This window comes from Falco naumanni, chromosome 6 (assembly GCF_017639655.2).
Source record: "Falco naumanni isolate bFalNau1 chromosome 6, bFalNau1.pat, whole genome shotgun sequence".
NCBI lineage: Eukaryota > Metazoa > Chordata > Aves > Falconiformes > Falconidae > Falco > Falco naumanni.
The window spans coordinates 67,565,394-67,585,100 of NC_054059.1; the positions used below are offsets into that span (position 1 = coordinate 67,565,394).

A 19,707-nucleotide genomic window follows, 5' to 3' on the forward strand; every position below is an offset into this window, starting at 1 on the left:
ACCTTCTCTGTATCCAGGATAAATTGGAAGGTATTTCAATGGATAATTACTGTGACAACTGGATGCTTTCAGGAATGCATTCAGGAATTACTGTGTCCTGGACTGAAAGGGTTGATGAAGACTGAAAAAATCTGGGTGCTGCTGTGTGTGTCAGCTGCAGAGCAGTGTGCGGCCAGGCTGTCCTCTCCCAGTAGGCCAGATTTCTTTGTGCCCCAGACTTCCAGCACACCTCACATTATCTGCTTTTACAGCATGAAGCTGATCTAGAGACATTGTGGAAATGCCCACGGTATTTGAATGTATGGCTGCTCAGTCAGAACTACTCGCAAGTCTGACCGAGCTACTAAACATCCAGAAATTCTGAACAAATGTAAAATACATTAATCCCAGCCAACATTGTCAGGCTGAAAAAGATATTTTCATCAGGCATACTGCAGCTCTGAATCAGGTGGAAGGGCTTTGCTGTGCACAAAGTGAATTTGCAGTCGAGACTGCTCAAAAAGTCTGTACATACTGTGCGCATACAGCTTGTTTGTGCAGCACACAGGCAAGCTGAATGCTTTACAGAGATATTGAGGTGACAATTCTTCCTATCATGCAAATATGTGTACACATATAATTCTGTCCCGGAAGCTCTAGGCAGAAACATGGCAGCCTATGCCTGCCGGTATCACCTGAGCAAGTTGCTCAGACAGTTTGCAAGCTTTTATCAGCAGTGGGCGTGCCAAGGCATTGCCAGTAACCACCTTGCTGGTTGCATGGTCTGGAGCCCAGAACAAAAAGTGCAGTTTGCAGCTGTGCTCCTGCCTTGCAAAGGGAGAAGATCAACAGAGAAGCAAGAGGGGAAATGACCAAAAAAAGAGAGGACGAGAAGCCACATAGGTGTTGGTTAGGATTTAAATGAAACTGATGAACACAGGCCACTTAGTGATCATTATGGGGCTGGCTTATTTCCTTATATGCACACAACCCTCAGCCTCCCCACAGGATGCCCAATTAGAAATGGTAATTCTCTTTCATTTCTTTAAGAAATCATTACTTCATTTTGATCAAGAGTAAGCCATCAAGGCACAGCTCTGAGCTGGTTAACTATAACCGTTTGATGCCATATCTGAGATGGTTTTGATCATTGTCATTCCAAGCGGTTACTTTATTTGCAACTGTGAGTGATGCTAGGGCTGATCCAACCTCTGAATGCCTCCTTGTCTCCAGCTGGTGCCACGAACCACACCTACACTCGGTGGGGGCTGCAGGCAGCAACTCTGAAGCAACAGGCGAAAAGCAGTTCCATCATGTTGCTGGCCAAACGGCCACCTGTCCTCCACGCATTTCCAGAGTGCAAGGGTATGCTGGGTGGCTTCCCGGGAGGAGAAATATTTGTGACTTTTCTGACCCAGGAAACCCCATAGTAAAATAATCCCGAAACACTTTTTGTGTGTGCGCTGCTGCCACCCAGGCCGGCCGCACGGCGTGGGGCCGGTGCGGGACTCGAACCGGCGGTACCAGAGTTGAGCGGGACCGGCGCCGGCAGCCGGCCTGGGGCGCTGGAGCGGCTGTGCGTGCTGGGACTCGGTGCCCAGCTTGGCCTTAGCTTTTAGGGTGCCGGGGGTCTCTGGCGGCTTGCGGGGAGGCGCATTTAATGGAAACGCGCGACAGGTTTGGGTGGCCCCGGCCCAGAGCCGCCCAAGCCCCGACCAGTGACACAGCTGCGGCGTTCCGGGCAGCGCAGTGGAGGGCGCTCTGGGTCAGCCCGGGGCCTCTCCCTGCACCCTGTGTCAAGGCTGGGGAGCTGTGAGGGAAAAAATAAAAAGGAAGAAATTTTTTGAGCGTTTTCTATAAGGAGGACGAAGCCCGCTGGCCGGGTGGTGAGGGGGAGCCAAGGCCGCTGCCGGAGCGGGGCGCGCCGGGCCGGGCGGGCAGCAGGGATTGCGAGCGGCCGCAGCCTGTCCCCTCACCCGGCCGGCCGGCTCCCCGCCGCCAGCCGGTGCCTGTGCGGAGGCTCCCTGCAGGGGGCGCTGTGGGCTCGGCCCGCCGCCGGTGGCCTCTCTTGGCTGGGGCGGGCGGTGGCTCGTCGGCAGGGGGCGGGCCGTATGGCGGCGCCGTTGCGCCTGGGCCGCGCTGCACGCCTGTTGCCGGCTGCCGCCACGGCCCGTCTGCCAGTGCCGCGGCCGTCTCCGTGCCTCGCCTCGTTCTCTTTATCGTCCGCCATCTCTTCTAACGGCCTCTCTCCGCCGCCGCCCGCCATGCAGGCCTTCCAGTATCCCGAGGTGTACCGCGACGAGACCGCCGTGAGTACGGGGCTCCGCGGGGCAGCTGCCCGGCGTGTGGCGGCCGCCGGGCCCGGCCGCGGGGGCAGCCCCTCGGCGTGGCGGGAGGCCGCCTCCCGGCGGGTCGGTGCTTTTTTGGCTTTAGGGCTTCCTTCGGCTTGGGCCGTTAAACGTCTGGCGCGCTGCCGGTAACGGGGCTCGCGTTTTTCGCGCCTGTGGGCCGTGGCGGCAGCTGTGGGTCGATGAGAGCAGGCTCGTCCCGTGTGTGCGGGGCCGGGGCGGGCCGGGGCCCGGGGGCAGCTGCTCCCCGGCCGTGCCGCGCCGCCCCGGCAGTGCAAATCCCGGAGCTTTGGCACCGCTGCGGGTTCCAGGGAAAGCCAGGCCTCCGCCCGGGCTGGAGCAGCGTGCAGAGGAGCAAGTAGTTATCTTTATATGACGGCTGATTTGATAATGTGGTAATATTTGGTAATAATAAAAACAATTACCAATATGATGGTGAATTTAGTTAAAATGGGATCAGTTTTCTCCTTCTGCAAAGGACTGTGCTTCAGGCGCCAGCCCAGGAATTATTTGTGTAACTAATATCACTTTTGAACCAAAATGTTTGCCGACATGAGCCAACACTGGGAAAAAAATAAGTACCTTCATAGTTGACTGAAGGCCTGACCTATGCAACTTGTAAGGGCAGGTATCTAGTTTTATTTTCTATACAGGAGAAAGGAATCAGATAAATTCAACCATGTAGGTTAGTCTTTTGTGTTTGTCTATTTTGAAAATTATTATATATGTACTTGACTCCCGTGTTTGTGAGCAGCAGTAGTAAGGATGGCTACACCAGACACAGTTGTGTAAACAGCAGCTAAGTTCTGGGTGCATCCAGTTTTGTGGTTTCACTTGAGCACCTGGATATTGGGGAAGTTTTGGTTTTGTTTTTATTAGGGGTTTGGGTTTGTTGTGTTGGGTTTTGATTTTTTTTTTTTTAATTACTTCACTAATCTATCTTGTGGAAGGAACTTCCGTTCCTGTTCTGCATTTCTGTGGTGCTCTTGTTTTTTTGTGAGGACAACACTGCTGCTTGGTCCATCACCAAAGGGAATGGTAATATTAGCAACTGACCCGGGAGCAAGGTGTTGCTTTTTTTTCCCTTTGCTTTTTAGCATTGTATGTTTTTGTGAATTCCAAATACCCTTCATCTTGATGACTATAATTCCTTGGTGAATAGAGTTTGCTTGTGTGCATGTCTTTTGTTACAGTATTGTCTTTTATAAATTCAGGTGTTGGATTACCATGGATGTAAAATCAGTGACCCATACTGCTGGCTTGAAGATCCCGATAGTGAACAGACAAAGGTAATCTTTCTTTGTACAAGAATTATCTGTTTTGGCATGGTTGTCTTTTATAGACTAGGTACATGAGTAATTTTTTTTTTGAAGGACCTGCCAGTACTTTTTGAAAACTCGCATAGTGAGTGTAGGTGTACTTCATGTGTTATCTTATGGCACCAACAGCAATGCTGTTATTTTGTACCTCTGAGTTAATGAGGGAAAGGCTGGAGCACTTAATATAACCTAGATCACGCAATTTGGAAAACTAAGGCCTTGTTTATCTTGCACCCATTTTTCTTAGACAATTGAAATGCTCAAGGTGATGGTGTCACACTGAAGCGAAACACTCTGATTTTAGAGCACTTTATCCACTGTCCTAAGTACATCTAAAATTGCCATAATAAAGTAGTTAAGAAAGGATAGAAAGAAAATTCCTTTGGCTTGCTTGATTCACAGAGTGACAAAGTCGGTGAATATATAATTTAATTTTAAAAAAAAAAAAACAACAAAACAAAACCAAAAGCATTTTCCTCCTGAAGTTAGGCTTTGTTAGTGGCTTTTATTACAGATTGCAGATGTTGAAGTGTTTACAGCCTGCGGTCTGGTGTAGCTAGACTGTGCTGCTAGAACTTGTCTTTCACTGAGACGGAATCCTGAAAAATGATGGCTGTGAGCCAGTGCCTCTGATATCCATGGCAGAGGGAGTTGCAGGGGCGATGGCCAGAAAACGGTAGATGGCAGTGTGGAGGGGGGTGCCTTTGTAATGGCTCGTAACATAGTTCCAGACCTAAAATGCTGGCATTTGTCTATTATGCATGATTATATCAGAAAGATGACAGATGGCAGGATCTCCATTTGAAAATATCCTGCAAGGTGGCTTTCCACTAGTGGGATTCCTTTTAGGATTTCTTACATATGTGCTTAATTAATACATCTAGATGAGCTAGAGGCTGGTTGAGTAGAACTTACTGTAACTGTCAAGAGCAAGATAAAATGTGTACAGTTAGGATCCTATTCTCTACTTGCAAACCTATCAGCATATATAAAGACTTATATGCATTAAAAAGGTTCACTCGGGATCAGTTTTTGGTGGAAAAGCTCTACCATGGATATTAACATTGAGAATTAGATATTTAGTAAGTTGGGAATATTTTTCAATTTTTTATTATGGCATTCTTAAGAAACAGTATGCATAGGATAATTTTGTGCCAGATTCAGAGGCATATATGTGTGGGGAAGTATGCTTATCTCTGTCTTTTATAGAGGCCTTTACAGTTACCTATTGAAGTGGGGTTTTTTGGGATCCTATGGAAGGGCTGGGTTTGAGAAAATGCCAAGACCTGACTTTTTGTGTCCCTGTGTTCAGTACTCTTGCCACATACAATGATCAGGTTGGGTGAGAACAGTTGGGAGTGTGAATCTCATTCTCCAGAGTTTGTAGTTTATATTGGAGGCAAAATAAGGAATGGGGGATTGTAACAGCCTCATAAAAATGCAGCAGCCCAGACACAAGATGTCATATTGGTTGAATGAAAATACTGTTAACCTTGGCAGAATTTTACAGTGCTGTAGTAGTATGACGCAAAGAGTGGGGAGAGTTCCTGTGTGTATAAGTTATGTATGTCATCTTTCTCCAAAGTTCCAGGAGTTACTGAACAAAGGGAGTTAAAAGTATTTTGCTGTTCTACCTCTTTCCTAGAAGAGGTCAGAAAAAAATAATCTTGGAAGTGCTAAATTCCTTTCATCAGCTTGATCGCTCACTTCTTTGTGCTCTGCAGCAGGGGTTGCTGACAGCCGCTCTTTCTTGCTAGCTTTTCTTAATAGTTTTGTCTCCAAGTTCTTGAGATAGTTTGCCGGGCTCCTGCAGAATAGCCATTCTGCACCTACCAGATCAAAGAGTAACCAGACACTGGTCTAGAGGCAATTGAACGACTGCGGGCTTCAGAGAGAATCTGGAGCATGCTTTGTAGACTTTTCAACCCACTGACCTTGAGACGGGTGTCCCTCCCGTTCTTCCTCCAAGTCCCTCACTCTCTTTATGCACTCCTTAATATCCCAAACCTCCATTTATTTTTGGGAAAAGTAAAAATATCCTGTGTACACCTCTAACAATAGGCTACCTTTAATTTTCTACATATTAAGTACAGAACTAGAAGAAGAATTCTTTGGGCATCCATGCTCATCTGTACTGGAAGAGCCCCTGTTCAGTTCCTGTTTACAACATGCATGCTTGATTTGAGAACTTAACATTGAAAGTTGTGGTTTATGCCAAGAGCGAAGGCTGAATGTCACTCATTTAATGTTAGGATTTTTTTCTCATGTGCAAACAGTCAAACTTATTTGGTGTGTGCTGTCAAATAAATGCACAGATATGTTGGAATTCTGCTATTCTAGACATTGCAGAAATAGTCATGTCAGGCACTGGTGTGGTCACAGAAAATACATGGGTAGGCCTCACTTTGTTTCTGTGTTGATGTGAGTCAGCAAAACATCAAGTTTACTATTTCTTGAAGTATGGAGAAAGAAGTACAGGCAAGTGAGATTGGTTTTAACTCTTTTTCATGGTAGTTTCACCTGCTACTGCAGGGTTAACAGAACTGAGACTGAAAGAAATTACCCGCAACAGCTATGAATATAAAGAATCATACTAATTTTCACTGTGGCTGGCTAGTCCAGATGATCTTGTGGGCACTGATAGTTAGCAGCTTACAAACAAGTGGACGTAGAAGGGTGGTGGGGTTTTTTTGGTTTTGGGTTTTTTTTTTTTTTGCAATTGGCTTAATCAGGTATTACTGTATATGATTCACTGTAGTTTGCACGTTTCCATTAAGTCAGGTGGTTCTGTGGTTTCTGTCTGCCCCCCCCCCCCCTCCTCTTGCACTGACCTGAATACTTCTGTCCCTCCCTTGCATGGGTATAGCCATCACAAGGTGATGTTCTGGGGGGAAGCCTTTCGTGGATTAGTTTTCTATTGACACACATGCTTAATCTAGGTCACCCCAAGGCCGTGTGATATTTGGATCTAAGATGGTTCAAGAATGGGATCTTTCCTTTTCTAGCAGCCTACAACCTACATTTAATTAGGTGAAAGTCAAATAGGTCTAGAAATTTTTCAGCCAGGTCACCAAGATGATCTTATTCCATGTGCAGTATATATATCTGTTGTAAAAAGGAGGTTACTGAGATCTGCAGGTGGCTGAGCGGGACTGTTTCTTCTCAGATGTGCAGTCATAGAGCTGATTAAGCCTGTCATCAAGCCACATCCTCAATCTCTTGTGGAAAAGCTGTTGTTCAAGAATTATGCACTGTTCATTATCTATGTGCTTTACTATATTACTTTTTTCCCCCCTGTGTGTGCTTGGTTGGAGTAGTCATGACAGCTGTAAGCAAAGAAAATGCCCTTCTCCAGATACGTAAATAAAAACTGAGTCCCTGGTCAAACGGGCAAGTTCCTACCTCACTTTGAAGAGAGTGAGTGCAGAATGTGGGTTCATGCTCTGCAACTAGTTGGCCATTAACCTTTAAGACAGGCTGAGGAAGCGTTGCTGGCATAGTTGAAATGTTGTGCTACGCTCATAAAACACCTGGTGATGACAAAAGCCACAAAGGTGTGCAAACCCATGCTTTTACTGTTGTTTTGGGTTTGGCTTGGTTGGGCTTTTCAACTTCTTGGTTTGTTTTTACACTTTGTGGACAAGTTTTGGGGTTTTTTTTTTAGACTACAACAAAGTCTTTTGCTGCTATGTAAGTCTTATACAGTACCTTAACTCACTGATAGCGTAGCCAGTAATGTGTAGCTTGTTTCAGACGTGAGGGATGGACAGGGGATGAAAGAGCAGGGATCACGTAACATACAGGAGTCTGGTCATTCTGAACAGGTCTGTGCTTGGATTAAGACTAGAATTGAAACTCTCAAAACTGCAGTGAAATGGATTTGTAGTTATAAACGATTAGTGTTTCATTCCCGTGTTTTGATAAATTTCCAATTGCACTTTGAATTTTTCTATGCTAAATACTAAAGTAAATGCTAAGAGGCAAGCTAGCAGAAGTCTGCTTAGTTTTACTTTGTGATACTTAAAAAAATTTACATGCCCTCTTGTAGGAGTTGCACTGAATTACCTTTTACTGAGAAGATGTATATGAAGATTTTGGGGGTAACTATTAAACCAACTGTAAATACTTTACAGATTAATGCTAAAGATGGGAATGTTAAAAACATTTATATCCTAAGATTTCTCCTTGGAAAGCATACTGCAAGTGGAGATCATTGTCTTAAGAGAATAGCTTAGTGACGTAGAAAGCTGAGAGTTTGTAACAAAGCATGATTAAAAAATTTTGCGGCATGTGTTTTTTAAATGAAAGTTAGTTACACTTTTTTTTTTCCTAAATAACAATTGGCCTGCTGAAGTAACAGCCACACTTTAGCCTCAAGTAGAAACATCCCTGCTCTTAGTACAACACTTAAGAAATTAGTTTGCTTTTCAAATCACTTTATTTTCTGAGATACCCATAAGCACTTGGACCATTACTTTGTCCTCTTTCTGCTAGAAAATTCTGACCTGGTTCAAGGCTTATGATAGATTGTTAGATGCAGATATCTACAGGTAAAATAAGAATCTTTCTCTATAGGTTCATGAAGATGTAGAGTTACTCTTAGCCCTGTAGCCTGGGTGACACCTGTTTAGTTCAGCATGGTGGATGGATTGTTTACTGTGAGAGTTTCTGCTGAGATCTGTTTCTGTACTTTACCGAGAGCAATATTTTAATTATGTATTGCTTTTTGAATGTGGGTGCAACCTTGCACTTGAAAGTGTAAGAATAGAGTTTCCAAACTGGACTGGATTCTCCTTTGTGGAACTCTTTAAAAAACCTGGAATTCTTACCTTCTTTTTCAGATAACAGTGGCATTCCCTTTTACAAATAGTCTTGGAATCTTTGGTGCATACTAAGGGGAAATGCGAAGAATATGTTAAGTTCCTGTAAAAGCAGATTTGCTAGTGATTAGGTTGTGAATGCAACAGTTAGTATGTAAGCATGCTCCTGTGCAGCAAATACTTGTAAAGAAAAGTGCGTGTCCCCTCTTGGAATACCAGTAATGAAAACAGATGTGGTGAGATGTGACTGTGCAGTTAAAAGTGAGTAATTTTACCATTACAATACCACTGCAGCAATGTTCCCATTTTGGTCATGTTATTGGTATACAAAGATGTATACCAGTTTCTGTCCACTAAATGCAACTAAAAAGTGCTTTTTTCTATCCAGTACAATGGATGGTTTTATACTTGTTTTTATGAGGCATCTTTTCTCTGAAAATGTCACAGCACTTTGAGTAGTTAGTTTGTGTAGCATGTGCTGTCTAGACTGTTGTGTATGTAGTCTTTGAAGTTCATGTATTTCCATTTAGAGAAAACAAATTCAGATACACATAATTCTTGAGTAGATTTGATTAAGTTCTTTCATCATCTGAAGGCAGAGGAGATGGGGACCGTTATAGCGGGAAGATGTGGAGGCTGCATGCCATTTTGACATACCATTGGGATGTGCTGTGCTGCCATGCTGGTTGTAAAAGCTATCTGTGACAGTATGATCCTCAGAGGAAGAACAGAAGCAAAAATTGGCCTTCCCTTGGCAATGCATTCACCTCTTTCCATTTTCTCAGGAGATAATTTCCTGATTCAATCCTTGCTGATACATAAAGCCTAATTTTGAGTAAAGGTCCAGAAGTCATCATTGTCAGCCTTCTCTGTCTGTTCCTTTTCAGTGCTGTAGTGCTTGCTTTCTTGTGTCATCTTTGAGTGGTGAGTTGTGTGTAACTAGCCCATGTGTTCTTAAACTAATGTTTCAGCACTTACCCAAGTGCTCTTAGGGCACCACGAATTCTGCACTCACATTTTTAAAGCTTATCGGTTTCTGTATGCTTTGTTAGGCATGAACAAATACCTCTCAAGTGGAGATTGACCATAATTAATGCACTTCCTCCTTTACCTTTGGGTCTGACAAGTCTCTGAAAACACAGCTTGGCATGTAATGCACCTCTTGGCTATGCACTGCTTTGGCAAATGGGGGGGAGAGTGTGTCTGCTTCTGCTCACTTCTTGCCATGTGAAATGTCTGTAAAATGCTACTGAAATAATTTTATGTTCTATTCTTTCCTCTTTTTCACCTTAAGAATTAATAAATGAGTAAGCATTGATAGTAATTGGTAAATGTGCACCAGGTGCTACTTTGTATAGCAGCTGGATTTTCTGAAGAACTGTGAAACACAAGTTGTGGAATAGGGATTGTAGTCCTGCTGTTCCTGCTGGTCATGCCTTGCAGTGAAGTCTAGCTCAGATGTTATCATTCGTTGATCTGCTTGCTGTGTGGCAGATTCAGGACGGGTAGAAACAACAGCCTTTTTCAGAGCAGCTGGGAAGGTGACCTGTTTAAGCAAGAGACAGGTGAACAGGTTTTCAGGCTGGAGGTGAAAGGCTGGGGTCTGAGAGTGGGAGATGGAGCCATCATCGCATGTCTACCTGCGAGTTACAGCCACTTGCACTCTGTCCTGTCCTCCCTACTGCATGTTAAGAGACAGAAAAGCCCACATGTCTGCTTCTTAGCAGCTGTGGTTCACCTTAAGGTGCTTAGGTATTAATTATACGTTAATGTACTGTGCTGTAAATAAGGGATGGTGAAACGCCAACGGAACACTAGTTTTTTCCATGCATACCATGGGAGTGGCAGCCTCTAACAAACAGCTGGAATGGTAATGGTTTTGGCCACTGTCATTAAGTGTGTGTGACTGGGAGGTGGAGTGTTTTAAAGAAACCAGGCTCCTCAAAGTTCTCAGAGATTAGGTATTCTTGCCTTTTGTAATTTAAGAACTGATCTGTGGATAGTACTTGGTCTTGCCAAGAAATACTGGCTGGGACTGATCTTATGTGTTATGTCAGTAGGATGAACAGATTATACACATGATGTTCATCTTCCAGCCCTTCACAGCCCCTGAAATTATAGTCCTGTCTGGGCAAAAGGGACTCTGTTCTTTATCCATTTCCTAATTTATTTATCAAAAAGTATTGGAGTATCATGTATTTGTGATGAAGTGTGGGAAGATGGTATTTCCTAGGTATATACTGTAAGTTAGCTTTTTTGTGCCATTTAGGCAAATGTAAAGAGAGTTTTTGAAAGCATGGGGTTTGGGTTGGTTTGTTTTTTGTAGAGGAATGGCAGGAATCTGTCTTGTCTGTGGCTGAACCATGCCCCAGAGATTTTATTCAAGATACAAGATCAGTCTTACCACAGTATTGTGGCATAATGTGAATAAGTATGTAAGGCTCTTCAGGTGTGACGCTTCACCACCTGTATGGGGGGGAAGGATGTCTGTGATGCATTGCTTCAGAAGATAGTGTTTCCTGTAGGAATTACGCATTTCTGCTTGAGTTCATGTCTTTTTTTGCGGGATTGTTTTCTTTCAGGCATTTGTGGAGGCTCAGAACAAGCTTACAGTACCCTTTCTCGAGCAGTGTCCTGTCAGAGGACTGTTCAAAGAACGAATGACTGAACTCTACGATTATCCTAAGTACAGCTGCCACTTCAAGAAAGGAAAAAGGTATGTGGGGAGTGTCTTTGCAGTTGGTGACGAATGTAAGGCAAGTCAAAAGCAACTACTAGATAGGAAAAAAAATTATAAATTATATTTGTATTTATTCCTTTATAGTTGGGAAGTAGGAGGAGTAAGCCAATGTTAATATTTATGGTTGCAGGATGCAGAGGACAAGATGCTTGGCTGTCTGCAGTTCGCAGTCATTATCTTCTTGTTCTTTTGTCTTTTCATAGGAGGAATTGTGAGTTTATCAAAACTCTGACAACTTTGTTGGATAACTATTGTAAAAGTAAAACTTTGAGGAGTTCCTTTCAGGGTTGTCACTGTCAATATAGTTAAAGGCACCTCATCCTTAAAACATCATGTCGTATACATGTTGTTCTAAATATTTACTAAAATACTGCTCTTACGTTGGTCGTGTTTTGGGCAGCTGGTGTGACTTTTACTTAGTCATAGCCAGTGAAAAGCAGTGGGAATTCCCTGTGAAAAATGACTGTATCCCTGGTATCTGTGGGGGATAGGGGAAAAATCATGTGGAGGACTTAAGGCAACTGATGCAAAAAGATGCGTTTTTTTAAGAAATAATGAAATCCTGCTATATTCCAATACTTAGCCTACTTGTATCCCTGTTTTAATTCTGTTGCTGGGTAAAGAGATGGTGCTTCTGTGGCTTACCCAAGGTCTAGAGCCTGCAGCTGCTACTCAGTTAGGTGACCTCTGTCAGAAACACTAGCAATCCCCTAGCAAAAGGGACTAAAGGGATGAAACTGCTGGTTGACTTAGTAACATCTAAGGATTGTTTCTGCAGTTGAAGAAAAGATAGTGCAATAAACCAGCCATTCTTAATCATGGGAAATGCAAATATCTTTTTTAGTGTTTTCAATTTTTTGATCCTTGTTGAGTGGACAGCCAGCTATGCCAGGTATGTTTTCACTGTCATCCATAGGAAAGAGCAGATGTCTCATTGCCTTAACTAAAGAGCAGCAGATGTCCCTCAATATCTGTGCATAAATCTTATCTGTCCTATGCTGTGAGAAGGGTGTGGATACTTGTTACTAAGGGAGCGGAAAGTCTGTACTATGTGGGGTCTTGTAAAATTGTATTGTGGGGAGGGAACCCAAGCTGATGTTGATTTAAATTGCACTGATGTGGCACAGCACATCAGTATATGGAGGTGAGAGGTTTAAGCTCAGAAGCAGTGGAGCTGTGCTGGGCTGTGCTGCATCTGGGGAAGTAAGCTTTGTTAGGTGAGTCAGGCAAAGCTTATTGGCTTTATGTGATGCTCATGCAGATGTAACTATGCTGAATCTGATTGCAGAGCAGGCCTGGTCACTGACTGCTTAAAATTCTGTGATCCATTCTCCCTGTGCAGTGCGAACATGCTTGGGTGTGGTTATCTTCAATGCTGATAAGGCTTGATGTTGCAGAAGTGCTCATGGCAGTGATTAATATAGTCTCCAATAGAACTTGATGTAGCTGACTGTCCTCTAGGAAGAATACTTATCCCAGGAGCTTCATGTGCTTTGACTTATGACACTTTAATTTTAATAGATATCTTTGTAGTTTTTCTAAGTGTTACCCTATTTCTTGGCATGTGCTGAACTTAAATCACAGTGGTTTAAAAATCATACCAAAACTCCATGTATTACAGTGTTTGAAGAGATCAAGAGGCCACTACCAAGCTAAGTAACAGTTAGTAAGGGGCAGGGGGAGAGACTATTCTACTTGAAGAACTATCAAAACTTCTCATAAGACTTAGAAATTCTTAAATTTAATTACTCCAGTTTTCTGCTGAAGAATAGCTGCTGAAGGACAGTGTCTGAAGAGCTGTTCTGTAGAATCTGCGGAAGAGTGCCCAGGGAGGTGCTGTGTCTTGTCACATTGTTTGACCTTTGCTTCTCAGCTTATTGCCCAGCATTGCAGAAGTGAAATTGGCTAGAAAATGCATGGTCAAATGGAAAATTACTTACCTTTTTCTTCTATTTCTTTGATTTTGTCATTCACTGAACATTATTGTTAGTATTTGAACATATTACTAGTTCAGATTGTTAGCCAGGCCTTTTTGAGTATAGTTACCGCTTTTGAATTTACCAGGTTCCTGTGTTTGTATCCAAGTACTGGACAGTCTTAGGGAGTATGTGAACTTAAGTTTAGGTTTTAACAATATTCCATAAATTCCCCTGTTCCCCCAGGTGAAGCTGCTATTTGATGTGTTAAGTCATGGATTTGTGTAGTAAAACTCAGAAGTCCTGTGAAGGAAGAAACATATAGTACCTATGAATTAACATAGAATAGTTACCAATTTCTTTGAGCTCTGTAGTGTCTTATGTTGTCAAGAGTACCCTCGCTAAAGAGAATTCTGTAATTCTCTGTTCCTATAATTTTTTCAAAACACACATAGTTTTAAAGACATGAGGAAATACAGGTGAAACAATTTCAGTTCTGTTTCATTTACACATCTGCCTGCCACCTGATACAGATTGAAAGCAGCTATATGAGTGACAAAGCTTAAAACATAGTGGGTGGGAACCTGTGCTAAGACTTGGATCAGAAGGATGCTAAGGCTGCCAGAGCTGTTTAACATAGACAGTTACATAGAGTTTATAGTATACTTGGTGTTGCTTGAAATGTGCTGTGGCAAATGCAGCTTTTGTTTTTAAAAGATGTTTTGGATGCATCGGGCAGTCTCTTCTATATAATCTATATCACATTGGGATTAAACTTCTCTTATTTTTAGAGGCCTAGAAATTGGTGTCTGGGCTTTCTCTGCACTGAAGGGAAAGGTACTTACGGAGGATGGTTAAATCCCTGATGGACACAGAGGAAACCATGATTTCTTCTCTACTGTGAAACTTGTGTTTCCCTTATATTTATCTGTCTTTTATTCATTTCATGATGATGTCGTACAAGTTTTTTGTGCATGCCTAATGGAAAATCTGAGTTGTTCTTGCTTATTTTTCCCTCTTGTTTTCTTTTAGGTATTTTCACTTCTACAATACAGGACTGCAGAACCAGCGAGTTTTATATGTACAAGACTCCTTGGATGCAGATGCCAAAGTTTTTCTTGATCCAAATAAGCTTTCTGATGATGGCACTGTGGCTTTACGAGGTTAGTGAGACAACAGTTTCTGCTGAATAAGTGTGGGTCTTCAGCAGAAGTTGGAGATGGTTTCCAGCTTATCACCTATGAAAGTATAGTTAGAGTGGCTTGTTTTAATCAAAGTTGTCACAGTAGGCATACATGATTTTGTATAGTGTTTCAGAAGAACACTTTTAAATCTACATGGTATTCACAATTAACTTGGTTCAGTTTCTCAGTGGCTTTTTTCATAACTCTGTGACAGGTTTCCACTGAAATATGAACAGATATTGAGGCTGTCCATAGCAAGGGAAAAAGTTTATGTATTTATCTTGACTAATTCTCTTTAAATTGTATTTTGCATCTTTAACGCAAGCCAGCAAGTTACAGTAAGAGACTGTAAAGGAATGTAGTGTTAACTTTTATGTGAATTGCAAAATTACTTGTCTTCATGAGGGCTTTAACGTATTAGGTGTCTTTTTTTTTTTTTTTTTTCTCACCCCCTATTGACTTATTGTAGAAGCAAGACTTTTGAACCCAGAAGTCCTTTAAGTCTGTTCAAGGCCAGTTAATAAAAACAGAGGACAGAATTAGTGGCTTCTTCTTTAAGTGTGACCTGGTTGAAAAGAATCAATATGGCTTTTTTTTTAGTGTTGTCCTTCCTTAGATTGTGGATGTAAGGAATTGGATTCATACAGTGTTTCTGTATTTCAAAAAAGCTTATATAGAAAGTCTCTTTCCAAATGCACTTAGAGAAACAACCAAGGAACAGGAGGGAAAACTCCTGGTGTTGATAAATAATTGATTAAAAGGCAGGGAAAGAAATAACTAACATTGGTTGTCAATGGGGAAAGCACCAGTAGAGTTCTGTCAGGGACTGTGCCAGGACTTGCACTGTTCAGTACATTCACATATATTAGGAGTGAGCAGTGAGGTTGCAGGGTTTGGTGACGATACAAAGTTGTTCCAGGTAAAGGCTGAAGAGTGACTGAAGAGCTGCAGGAAGATCTTAGTGATAGTGAGTGGACAATAAATCAACAGGTCAAAGTCTTTGTGTAGATAAATTAAATGATGCTCAGGCGACAAACAATCCTAACCTCATTTGCAGAGGAATGGGTGGAATGGGCTCTGAACTGACCATGACCGCTTGGTAACAATTCCTGTAATTGATAGTTCCATGAAAATGTCAACCTGGTTCTCAGTAGTAATCAAACAAGCACATCAAATATTGGAAATGATAAAGAAGGAAATAGAGGGCAAAAGAGAAAACACCATCATATTAGGAACCCTGGAGTTTATACAGTAGCATTGAATACTCAGTATAGTTCCAGTCCCCTCTGCTCAAAACCGGTTCTGAAAAACAGTTCAGAGGAGGGCAGTAGGAACAGTCAAGGATATGGAGCAAAGCTCAGAAACAATTGAGTGTGCCTGGATCAGTCAGCTTGGAAAAGGGACAATTTAGCAGGCATATAATACAGGTCTACAGAATCATTTGTGGCATGCGGTCGCACGGAGAGAGTGAACAGGGCTTGGTTAGTCATGATTTTTTTTTCTATTACACGTATGACGAATTATCAAATGAACGCAGTAGAAGTTGAGCCTAAAGCAAACAAAAGATGGTGATGGTTCATGCCACAGGATGTAGATCTGTAGAACCCCTTACCAGTGGATGTTGGTGGTGCAAAAAACTTCCTGTGGGTTTAAAGACAAGGTTAAGGAGGAGGGAAAAGCATTGAGGATTATTAACCAACTACCTCATGGAAGAAGTCTCCCAAGCTAAAAATGGTCAGAGGTTGTAAGAGTATTTGAGGGAAATATTACATGTGTTTGCATTGTTCTTACTCTTGTGGGCATCTCTTGTTACTCCTGAGAACAGCTAGGCGGAATCTTGTTCTGAAACAGAATGGCCACTCTTAAGTGGGAGAATATGTTAGGTTGGCACAGTGATGCCTCTCAAACCTACAGTTTCTATGAAATGCAACTTTTCTGTAGGGTTTTTTTTCAGTAGTTACTTTTAGATTTGTACAGCCTATGATAATTCAATCTCTTCACTTGAGTTGATTTGCAAGAGTGATTTTGATCCCTGTCAACTACGATGGAAGCTCTTTGAAGTTTTTTCAGAATCATGTCTTCCTTACAGTTTGGATAGTGACACATGTATCAGAGGTCTTAGCTGAGAGTACTGGTGATTAATTCATTTGCATGCTGGCAGCAGATTTTTCCAGTGACTTTAGTTTTCATGGCTTTACAGGGTCTAGTTTTCCATCACTCAAATATTGAAGTAATATTTGCTTTATTTCAGGATGCATTGCTTGTGTCTCAATTTCTGTTGACTTCTTTGGTACTGTTTCTCTCTTGAAGTCTCATTTTAAGTACTCTACCTGTGTGCATTTTCAGCCTCCACCTCCTCCTCCCAACCTCAGGGAAGCAGAGATAATTCAGATGTTGGGCACAAGCGATGTTACGGAACATACTTACTGAGTATGCATGCCTAAACTCAGATCTGTGAACTACTTGAGAAGTCCGCAGAGACTGGAGAATTGCTGTGAATCCCAAATGATAGCAGATGTAGTTGTTTGCACTCTCTTTTAGAAAATAAACTCTCTTTTCTTAGTGTTCAGGGAGCACAGTTGTTTTAACTACTTGCTCAATTTTGCCTCCCTTTCATAGGGATTTGGCTGGTGTGTAGCAAATAATTTTGCCACACAACATTATTAACAAACACTTTTTTGAAAATATGAATTCCTCATGCTAGTTCTTAATTTGTCTTGTTCGGTTCCAATTTCCTAGGTTATGCATTCAGTGAAGATGGTGAATACTTCGCGTATGGCCTGAGTTCTAGTGGCTCTGATTGGGTTACTATCAAGTTTATGAAAGTAGAAGGTCCTGAGGATCTTCCAGATACACTGGAGAGAGTTAAATTCAGTTGCATGGCATGGACCCATGATGGGAAAGGCATGTTCTACAACTGCTATCCAAAACAAGATGGGAAAAGTGATGGTAAGTATGGCTGTACTAATTGTGTGCTATGTGGAAGCAAAACTACCTTTTCAGCAAATTGGTGCAACAAATAATTAGCTGCACTAGTTTATACTGAAATAACTAGCTATGCTAGTTTATACAATTAGAAGTTGGATTATATCTTGTATGAACCAAGCCTATACTAGATTAGTGTGAGTATCCTGTTGTCTTCCTCTTAAAAGTTTGCTGGTCCTTTACTTTTTCTCTGTGATGATTTACTTAGCTTTCGTACAGGGTGTTACTCACTGGAATCTGATGTCTGGTGACAGCTCGCTTAGATCTTTTCACCTTATGCGTGTGTGTGGGCATAGGTGAATTGCCTTGGGAGGTTGACCTGATGAATAGCAATCTAGGGCATAAGGTTTTTGTTATTCAACCAGATTAATTCATCTGTGGTTTACAGTGCAGCAACACAAAATGTTTATGCTAGCAAAACTCAAGGAGCAACACACAAAATGGAATAAATTGATGAGGAGAGTCAGTAGGGAGGAAATTTTGCAGCTCTTACAATAAAGCAGTGCTACTGAAAAGTTTCTTCTGGAGCGGCGCTCTTCATTAAACCTTGGAGAGTGCCTGAATTTTGCCTCTGTATTTGATTTTACAGCCTATCATTCTGCTGATTTGCAAGTTGGATACCCACCTTGTGTATTTTAAACATGTTTGTAGTTCAGCAGCTGAAGTGTGGGACAATGTTGCAAGAACAAAATTAGAAAAGAATAAATCAAGTAGCACCTCATACAGTGCTTTAAAACATTTTTTTTTATTTTTAGCAAGTTGAAGTATGAAGGTTTCTAGGAATGTTAATCAGGAATAAATCTGTCCTTAGTTGGCCAGGGTGGAGTGGCAGCACAAACATCATTAGAGGGTAGCAGGGATTGTTGTTTTTCTTTGCTTATTTAGTGTTTCTAGAAAGCAAAGCTTGAAAAGATAATACATTCTTCAAATGTGAAGATTTATCAGCAATGAAAGGAAGGGGTAACTGTTTGAACAGGTTTGCAGTGTGGTTTGAAGTTTTTTTGTTTTGGAGGAGGGGTGTGTGTTTGAAGCGGAATGGTTGTAGACTCAAACCGTTACTAGTTCTCTGCTGAATTACTCTTTATATGCAAAGGGATACAGAAATTTCCAAGAGTTTTGTTTGGTGGTTGTTGGATTTCTTTGAGAACTAATTGTTTTAAATATCTGCGTTTCACTAGGCACCGAGACCTCTACTAATCTGCACCAAAAACTGCATTATCATGTATTAGGAACTAACCAGTCAGAAGATATCCTATGTGCTGAATTTCCTGATGAACCAAAATGGATGGGTGGAGCTGAGGTATGGTAAACACCTTGAAGCTTGTCATCATTATGTTCAGTTTTTCGGATTCTAACAGCTGATAGTAGGTATAAAGTAGAAAACACTTTGTTAAAACATTTTTATTAGTGTTGCAGAGTTTACCGTTGAACTAGTAAGAATCACTGATTAAGAACTGCTGAAAATAAGACTTTATAGTTTGCTTTAAATCAGTCCTCAAGCTTGTAATGACACAATTGCATACCCTTCTTCTTCGCTGAGGATGTTCTGCCTGATACGTATGCCAGGACAGAGAAGAATCATTTGAGGGACAATGTGTCATTGTTCTTGTTTCTTCTTAGTCAATGTTGAGCCCCAGCCTTTACTTCCAGTGCAAAAAGCTTATTCCTATGATCAGCATTTCTGGATACTTCCTGCCATGTATTTATTGTATTTCTATGTATTTTTGTGGTGTCTTTCCTGAAAATGAAATATGTCCATTCTACTTACTTGAAGAAGGGAGACATAAAGGTTAGAATCTGTTAATACTGTGCGCACAGTTGGAGAGTTTTAAGTTTCCCTACAAGTTTTATCGGCACAAATATGGTGTAGACTGTATTACTGGAGATGGAACAAGTGACTGCTGGAATTGATTTATTTGGCTTGCTTTGTTGAACTGCTACTCTATTGTGCAAAGTCCCAGTGAACCAAAGTGATAGGTAACCATGCTCTGTTCTTTACGTGAATGATTCAAAAGACCCTGAGTTTTGTAATTTGTGTGTGGTTTATTCTTCACATTAGATTTAACAGTGCTTGATTGAGTGCACTGTTTTAAGTGCTGTTGGAATGTAATGGTGGTCATTCTGTTTATCAGGGAACTGATGTTTTTCCAGTGGATAGAAACCTGTTGTAATTCGTAGTCTCCTAGCCACTATGTTTAGTCAGTACATTTTGTTTCTATGCAGGGTGTCTTTTGGTCTGACACTTTGGATAAATATGAAACGTTTTTTAATCTGATTTGGGGTATTCTGTTCATAGAACTACTTTTCCCTGAGTCATTCCATGCTTTTCCCTTTTCTCTCTCACTTCCAGCACATCAGCCCATGAAAATGTTGGGGGTTTCTTCTCTGGGGGCTGCCAGAAAAGAAAGGTTCTTTC

At 41.8% G+C, this 19,707-nt stretch overlaps 1 protein-coding gene across 1 annotated transcript in view; it reads left to right on the top strand.

Moving 5' to 3' along the window:
- The first annotated feature begins 2,075 nt into the window (after positions 1-2,075).
- LOC121089972 (prolyl endopeptidase) overlaps positions 2,076-19,707 on the top strand; it is a 113,874-nt gene continuing 96,242 nt past the window's right edge. The window contains exons 1-6 of the mRNA XM_040597829.1: positions 2,076-2,288; positions 3,542-3,616; positions 11,049-11,182; positions 14,155-14,285; positions 17,046-17,255; positions 18,470-18,591. Coding sequence (XP_040453763.1) covers positions 2,091-2,288; positions 3,542-3,616; positions 11,049-11,182; positions 14,155-14,285; positions 17,046-17,255; positions 18,470-18,591 — 870 coding nt within the window. The 5' untranslated portion in view covers positions 2,076-2,090. The remainder of the gene's footprint in view (positions 2,289-3,541; positions 3,617-11,048; positions 11,183-14,154; positions 14,286-17,045; positions 17,256-18,469; positions 18,592-19,707) is intronic.